The sequence below is a fragment of the Loa loa genome, assembly GCF_000183805.2.
Source record: "Loa loa unplaced genomic scaffold supercont3.256, whole genome shotgun sequence".
NCBI classification, from domain to species: domain Eukaryota; kingdom Metazoa; phylum Nematoda; class Chromadorea; order Rhabditida; family Onchocercidae; genus Loa; species Loa loa.
In genome coordinates, this window is record NW_018108436.1 from 32,054 (window position 1) to 40,291 (window position 8,238).

General features: G+C 22.9%; 2 protein-coding genes across 2 annotated transcripts in view; one reads left to right on the forward strand and one right to left on the reverse strand.

The window, feature by feature from the left end:
* LOAG_18305 (hypothetical protein) overlaps positions 1-1,577 on the forward strand; it is a gene marked incomplete at both ends in the record, with an annotated part of 6,051 nt that extends 4,474 nt beyond the window's left edge. The window contains 4 exons of the mRNA XM_020450967.1: positions 178-410; positions 570-718; positions 1,004-1,157; positions 1,464-1,577. Of these exons, the coding sequence (XP_020305295.1) occupies positions 178-410; positions 570-718; positions 1,004-1,157; positions 1,464-1,577 (650 nt within the window). The remainder of the gene's footprint in view (positions 1-177; positions 411-569; positions 719-1,003; positions 1,158-1,463) is intronic.
* A 5,773-nt stretch (positions 1,578-7,350) lies between these two features.
* LOAG_18306 (hypothetical protein) lies at positions 7,351-7,675 on the reverse strand (the record flags this gene model as incomplete). Its single annotated transcript, XM_020450968.1, has 2 exons — positions 7,351-7,494; positions 7,649-7,675. The coding sequence occupies 2 exons, from the start codon at positions 7,673-7,675 to the stop codon at positions 7,351-7,353; spliced, it is 171 nt and encodes a 56-aa protein (XP_020305296.1).
* Between the last annotated feature and the right edge of the window lie 563 nt (positions 7,676-8,238).

An 8,238-nucleotide genomic window follows, 5' to 3' on the forward strand; every position in this document is an offset into this window, starting at 1 on the left:
ATATATATATATATATATATATATATATATATATATATATGCATTTTATAAACAAATTACATATATATTTTATAAGTAATTAAATAAAATTTAATTAGAAGGTGTAAATGAATTGCTTATTATTGAAATTTGAATAAAACTGAAATGTTTTAAGAAAAAAAAAATGATTAATTGCAGTACCTCGATTAGGTTCCGGTTTCGGTCTTAATTGTGGTATTAATCCAGCTCATGCTGCAATGCAAGGATTACAATTACCACTTTCCGGTCATGTTGGATCAAGGCGTAAACGACGTGTACTTTTTTCACAAAATCAAGTTTATGAATTAGAACGGCGCTTTCGTGCATCCAAATATTTGACAGCACCGGAACGTGAAGCATTAGCAAATTCAATTGGACTTTCAGCAACACAGGTTTTGCATATTATTTTTTTTTCTTTTTTAAAAAAGTTTCATTTGCTTATTTGTTTGTTTACTTATTTGTTTACCGTATTTTAGCATGTTTATTTAATTTTGCTAATATTTTCCTAAAAATTTTTTGTATTTTATATAAAATTAAAATTATCATTTCAGGTAAAAATTTGGTTTCAAAATCATCGTTACAAATGCAAGCGACAAGAAAAAGAGCGTAAAATGACAGATGGTAATAGAGGACGAGACGAAAGTCAATCATCAGGACCATCTAGGACACCAACACCATTGGATGGTAGCAATATTGATAAGTAAGTTTAATATATTACTGCTATTTATTTTTTTTAAAAAAAATCGTTTAAATTTCCAATCAATATGATAAATATTAAATTTATATCAGGTTTTTTTTGTTAAATTAAATTGTTTTTTAAAAAAAAAGAGTAGTAACTTTTTTTTTAAATAACAACTGTTATTCGCCTCTTTCGTGTAATCTTTTCGAGATTTAATTTGTAAATTAAAAAATTTCCATATTCTTATTATATCCATTACCGCCCAGTGCTCTTTGTTTACTTTTGATATATCATGATATTTTATAGAAAAATGAATGTTTCAATACTGGTGAAGGACGGAAAACGTTGTGATAATGCTGTACATGCTGCTAGTGGACAGGATTCAAATCCGGAACATTTGTTAAATTTGAGTACATTACCTGATGGTATACCGGATTTGAAAAATCAATTTTATCAACAAGTACGTCCTTTCAAATTGAATTCAAAAATATAACTAACAGTAAGAATAAAACAAATGTTTGTATAATTAATAATTATTGTTTAACAAATAAAGTAATTAATTAGAAATTAAAATATTACAATTTAAAACTTATTTACAAAAATGTTATACGTAATGAAAATAAAGCCAAATACAAATAAATGAAATCAATATAATTATAGCAAAGTGTAATTTTAAATTTGTAATTAATTTGGATGAAATAAAAATATTTGATAATTTTGATTTTTTTTTTTGAAATTTCACCAAAAAAATTTTTTTTTTCTATAGGCAATGTGTCAACCAAGCAATATGTATCAGCAAGGAACATTTCCATTTCCGCCATTTGGTGCGCAACCATATCCAACTGCTCAAAATCCATACTATCCATATTATGCAAAATAAAATTAATATCTATTGAAAAAAAAAAAGGGAATGAAAGAAAGAAAAACGAATAATTATTATTGTTATTTATTTATTTTCTGTAATATTTTTAAATTAATGTATTTAATTACTTAAATTATTGTATGTTTTCATTGTATTTTTTCTTATGTGTTAGTATTTCATTCATATAAAAATTGACAAAAAATTTCGCACAAATTTCTTTTTTTCTCCTCAGTTAATTCTAAATTAATTAATTCTTTTGCTAATTTTGTTTCCTCTTTTTCCTCTTTTCTTTTTTTTACGATCCAAATTTCTATAGAATTTTTGTCCAAGTATTATTCGTTGATCGATTATTATCATGTTTAGTTGGTCAATTTTTGCAAATTTCGTCAATTTGTAACCTTTGAACTTTATAATATACATTATACTTCATCTACACATTCATGATAATGATAATGAACATGCTGTGCGATATTGATTAAAATGATAAAGTATTAGAATATTTTATTATAATTTATATTAATAGTACTTTAGCATATAATTTATCGATTAATTTTTTAGTTAATTTTTTGAAAAAAATTTCCAACATTTATTCATACAATATATAATTATAAAAAAAATTGAAAAATTTAAAAAATTATAAAAAACTCTCACTGAAAGAATTTGTTAATAATTTATTACATTTTTGTTAAATTTATGACGAAAATGAAACAATTTCAGTTATTACTCACTAATTAATTTATATGACCAAAAAAAAAAGGACTAATCGATAATTCATATGCTATACATGTTGTTGTTTAAAATTTAATTTAAAAAATTTTTTAAATAGTTCAAAAGTTACTTAAGCTATATACATATATATATGTACGAAGAGCTAATTTTGGGTAGTATTTCAAATACTTTCATATTTGATGCAAAATTTTTTTTCCTTTTTGTGTATGTAACATTTTGTTTATATTTATTGCATAATATTTGTATTTGCTTATTTTAATTTTTGTTTTTTCTTTTCTGGTGCTATATTATCATTATTACATTTGTTTATCTCTGGAAATTTAATTGCAACCATCGTTTTTTTTTTAAAATTTAAATTATATTAGTATAGTAAAACTCTTGAAAAAAATTTTCTTTTCAACAATTAATTTTATTGCATACTTTCAATTTTTCTCAAAATAGAAACTAAATAATCGTAAAGTTTCGAATGATTTTTGAAAAAAACAAAAATTCTGTATACTAGAAAATAAAAAATGAAAAAAAAGAACGCAGAAATTTCAAAAAAAAATTGTTTAAAATGGATGATTTTGTATAAAAATGAGCATACTAATATTATTTACTAATTATTTTAGAATCGCTTTGTTTTTGCTCCTTTTTTCTTTTTTTTTTGGTGACATATTGTATTGCAACAAATAAAAGCTTTCAATGTTTGAAATTATTTTTTTTTTTTATTTCTTATCAGTACATTTGCGCATTTCATTTTTGTCAGAGTTACATTACAATTTTAGCGAGGACATATTCATGTGGCGGTATTTGTTTTAACTGCACATATATCACATGCAAATTTTTTGAAGAAGAAATGAATCAAAATTTTGAAATTATTATAACTTTAATTAGACATAATTTTGGCATTTTTTTTCGTAATGCATAATATAGCATGCTAAATAAGTCTAGTAAACCAAAATTTAAATATTCATGACTTAACAACATTATTACTTTTTTTCAAGTATTCAAATTAATATTAAAGTTAATTCTGATAAAATGTTTTTTGACATAGTACATAACGAAGTTATTATTTGCCAAAAATTAATCAGTAATTTAAGAAAAAAAGAAAGTTTACTTATTTCTGATATATATATATATATATATGTATATGATCCTAAATAATACATACTGTTTAATATTATATAATTCCAACATCACAAATCATATGGTAGTAATTGTAAAAAAATTAATTATTCTTTTCATTAAACGATATGATAATTTTAAGCATTTATTGAAAATATATTTGAAAACTTTCAAATATTTGACTATTTCAAAATATTTGATTAATATTTGTCAATAGAATAGAAATATTCAAATAAATGTAAAATTTTCACTTCCGGATAACTTACCAATAAATGACCTTCACATGACATTCATTCATTTAATCTTATTTAAATTTATTATTTGAATTAATTTTGTACGAAATGATTGATAAAGCGTAGAATTATCCTGGTCAACGGATTGGTGATCGTAAAGAAGCATTATATGTAAATTTTCTACAGATAGGCAAATATATGTATAATTAATTTGAAAGGTGAAAAAAGGTTATGGAACAAATATTATAAATTAATTCGTTCATTAATCGTAACATATAAATCAATGAATTTGTCGGAATCTTTTTATTCAAACAAATATAATTATTACTTTCTGATAGATATAAGGGATGAAAAAAAAAAAAAAAAGAAGAAATTATACCTCTGATCTTTTTTCTTTAGGATACTTCAAAATTACAATGATTACAAATATTTCAATATAGCGCCTCATAATTTACGCATCATTACCTCATCTCTTAAGTGACTGTATTAATTAGATTAGAAATTATGCTTTATATGTATCGGAATTCCCGCTGTTCCTATTGACCGTTATATCCCGTAGAATGGTATTAAAACAAAAAAAAAAAGAAAAAGAAAAAGGAAATTTGATTTATAACCAACAAAAGATTCCCTTCGAAATAAGACAAAGGGAGAAAGAAAGAATAATAAAAATTTTCAAAGAAAAAATTTTTTTTAAAAAAAATGTGTAAAAATTATGATTGAAAAAAAACTTTGTTTTTTTCTTCAACATTATAAGAAAAGAAAAATAAAAGTTTTCATGTAATGATTAAATGACTATTTAATAAATTTCAAATTAAAAGTTGCCATTTATTTCATTTCAAAATTTGTTATTAAATTACAAAATGGAAGAAAGAAATTGTGATTTGATAAAATTTGTCTTTAATTTTTTCGTCTGTTTTTTAATTGATAATGAATGGAAATTATGATTTGATAAAATTTGATTTTAATTTTCTCTTCTATTTTTTAATCTGTAAGAGTTGGACAAAATTGAATTGAATAAAGTACCATAAAAAAATTATCCAGAATTACATAATTATAATTTTATGCTAAAAATCTATTTGATAAAAATCATTGCATTCATTTGTTTTTAAAAGTTTTCATAAAATATGCTAAATTATTCATGCATGTAAATTATAATATTATAAAATCAATATGGTAATATTAAGGTCGAAGATGTACAATATTTCATGAATCCATAAATGAAAAAAAAAGATAGGTGTTTTTTTCTTGCTCTAAGATTTACCGGGAAGGAAAAAAAAGAGACAGATGGAAATATTGATTAAAGTTCATGACCTTATAATACTTCTAATTGATGACCTTATAATTCTTCCAAAAGTACTAAAGTTCCTGAGATATTTTTTATTATCAATAATCCGTCATAGTACATATTAAAAGCCGACATAAGTAGTGGTAGTAGTAGTAAAAATAACAGTAGTAACATTAGTAGCAATAGTACAAAAGTAAACAATATCAAAAGAACCGCTGTTTTACTAGAAAGTAAAGTTGACCATTATGAGGACGATCAGATCTTATGGTGACACTATTCGTGCAATCTTTATCTTATGCATCCCTTAATTTTATTATTTTCCATCTTGTCGCATGTCATCAATGTTAATTGTTGAGTGCATACTAAGAGCTTTTTATTTGCGCAGTAAATGACTTACTATTACTACTACTAGTAATAATAATGATAATAATAATAATGACAATACTAATAATGGTGTGATGATGATGATAGCAATAATAATAACAACAATAATAATGATAATAAAAATAATAGTGATGACACTAATAACATTAACAATAATAGCAGTGAAGATTCTAATGCGATAATTTTATTGATGATGATGGAGATAGTGACAAATTATTCATCCATTCATCTAATCAGTTAATTAATTAGCAATTAATCAGCAAGACATGTCATCATTTTGTCAATATTACACATTTAAAATAGTAGAAATATTTAATTTAAAGTGTTAACCAAGAAGACAAAAAAAAAGATAAGTTGAGATATTAGCAAAGAAAAAAAACCAGGAAATGATTTATTAGAATTGAGATTTGAAATTTCTTTTTTATTATTTTAGAATAGAAATTTTGGAAAAGAAATATTCACACCGGAAGTGAATAATGATGATAAACCAAACCAAATTTCATTGGTTTTTTTTTGAAAATTTTACTGAAAAAAGGAAAATATGCGCAAAATTTTTATCGGGAACTAAACATTTTCTTAAATTTTTTAAAATTAATCAAATTTGAAACTTGAACAATTCATAGGCAACTAACATTGAAATAAATATTTCAGTATAAATTTTTAACATAAACGATTCATTAATCGAAAACATCGCATTAAATTTTATTTATTCATAGTGATTACAAAATTAATTTTGTTTTTTAACTATAATTAATTTATAGTAATTTCAATAAATTTTTTCCACCAAAGTTTCATTTCTTTATTTGCATCAAAAAAAATGTCAAATAAAAACAAAAATTAGTTTTTGCAAAAAAAAAGATTCTTTCTTCAATTTCTTTTTTTTTCATTTTCACAAAGAAAGTACTGAAATAATTAATGAAAATATATTAATTTTTTTTTTGTTTTCTATTATAACTTTTTTTCTTTTGCACATTTCCTGGTATTACGGTAAAGATGATACTTTTGTGCAAAAAATGTATTTGAGAAGATGAATATTTGATAGGAATAATTCATATGTTCATTAAATTAATGATACCTTTCTCTAATCCTCTAAAAAATATGCATAATCCGATTTTTTTTTGATAGCTAAAAATTTCCGAAATTTCAATATAGCATGTATACAATCTCTAGTATTTCTCGTGCTAAATGAAATCATTTCATTTATTTTACAATAAACTCATTTAATTATTATTTACAAAAAAAAAACTAAATTTAATTTTTCTTTCTCTTTTTTGTTTACTTTATGCCAAAAAGAAACGATAACAATACCGTAATTTTAATTGAAAATTTGTGACAATTTTAATAAAGTCTGAAATAAAGTCTGTTTAGATTTACGATTTCTTTTTCCTTTTTTTTTAATTTACTGTTTATTGTACTTTTTCAATTTTACTTCATTCAATTGTCTGTTGTTCTGAAAAAATCTTTTTTTCGTGCTAATTAATGACCCTTTTAAGGTGTGTTAAACTGAATCAAAAATCGCTAATTAACTGTGAAGTTAATTAAAGACAATAAGTTTGTTGTCATTAATTAAATTAAAGAAAATAACATCAAAATGCAATAACTTAATTGACACTAAAAATTTTTTCAGAAGTAAAATTTTCATCACTTGCATTCCCTATCTATTATTAATAATTTTATCCATCATTACTATAATATTATGATGCACTGTATTATAATGCTATCATGATTTATCACTTCTTATCACTTATCACTTCTTTTGTCCATCTTTTCCCATCCATTTTATTATTTATTTTTATTCAAAATTTCTTTCTCATTCTTTTTTTCCTTTTTTTTTTTGATAATTTATCCATCCATTCATTCAATCATTTATCAACTACTATGACAACGACAACAACAACAACAAATAAATAATTCTTCTCCAATCAATGCAAACTACCGTATCCTTCCATATCTATGGCATCTCATGAAAACCAACCAACCAACTAACCAACAATCCAACCATATTTATCTTTCAAGTGTTCTTATGATGAATTTATTTAAATGAAATAGCTAACTAATCATCATCACCATCATCATCATCATCATCAACATCATCATTATCTTTCTCTTGCCTTTCCTTTTCATTTATTTTATTCTCTCCTTCTTCCTCATTTTCTCTTTCCTTTTTCTTCCTCCTTTTTATCGTTTCATACTTTTCCTAAAATAGTAACATAACTTCAAAAACTAGTCTTTATTCTTATGAAATCAACAAAAGTTGTTGTTCACATACAATTTAAGTAAACAATTAATCTCAACCAATGATATTACATCCTATCTTATGCCAATTTCATTTCATCCAATCAAATTATCACCACTAATTCATTCCAATCATTTACCATTTTCACTTTATCATTATCAAAATATGATTGAGAAAGATAAAATAAAAAGGGAAACAAATGTTTAAGAATAGAAAAATTGCTACTTCGTAATTTTATTTTCATTTGACAAAAAACAAATTTCATCATTAAAATTAAATTTATTAATTTCCGTGAGGGTTTCACACTTGTAATTTAATTCAACAGCTAAAGTTTAACAGATATTTAATCCACCTGTTGAAGTTCAGCAAAAATGAAGCCCAAAAAAATCTGGAAAAATTTAATGAAATTTCAAAAGTTCCAATTAATTAGAAAATCATTAATTTCTTAAAAATTCCACATTAAATTTCATTTTTCAATTTCTACTTTCACACATCTTTTTTCTCCTTTATCTTTAGACTAAATATATGCAACTAAACAACAAATTTCAAGAAAAATCAAAATTTCAAAAAACTTTTAAATATCATAGAAAAATTCTAAATGGATGAAAACTGAATGATAAAGTGTTCAAGAGGAAGAAAAATTTTTTTCAATTTTTTCTTTTCATGATCTATAATTAATATGAGTATTTTAAATTAGACAAAATA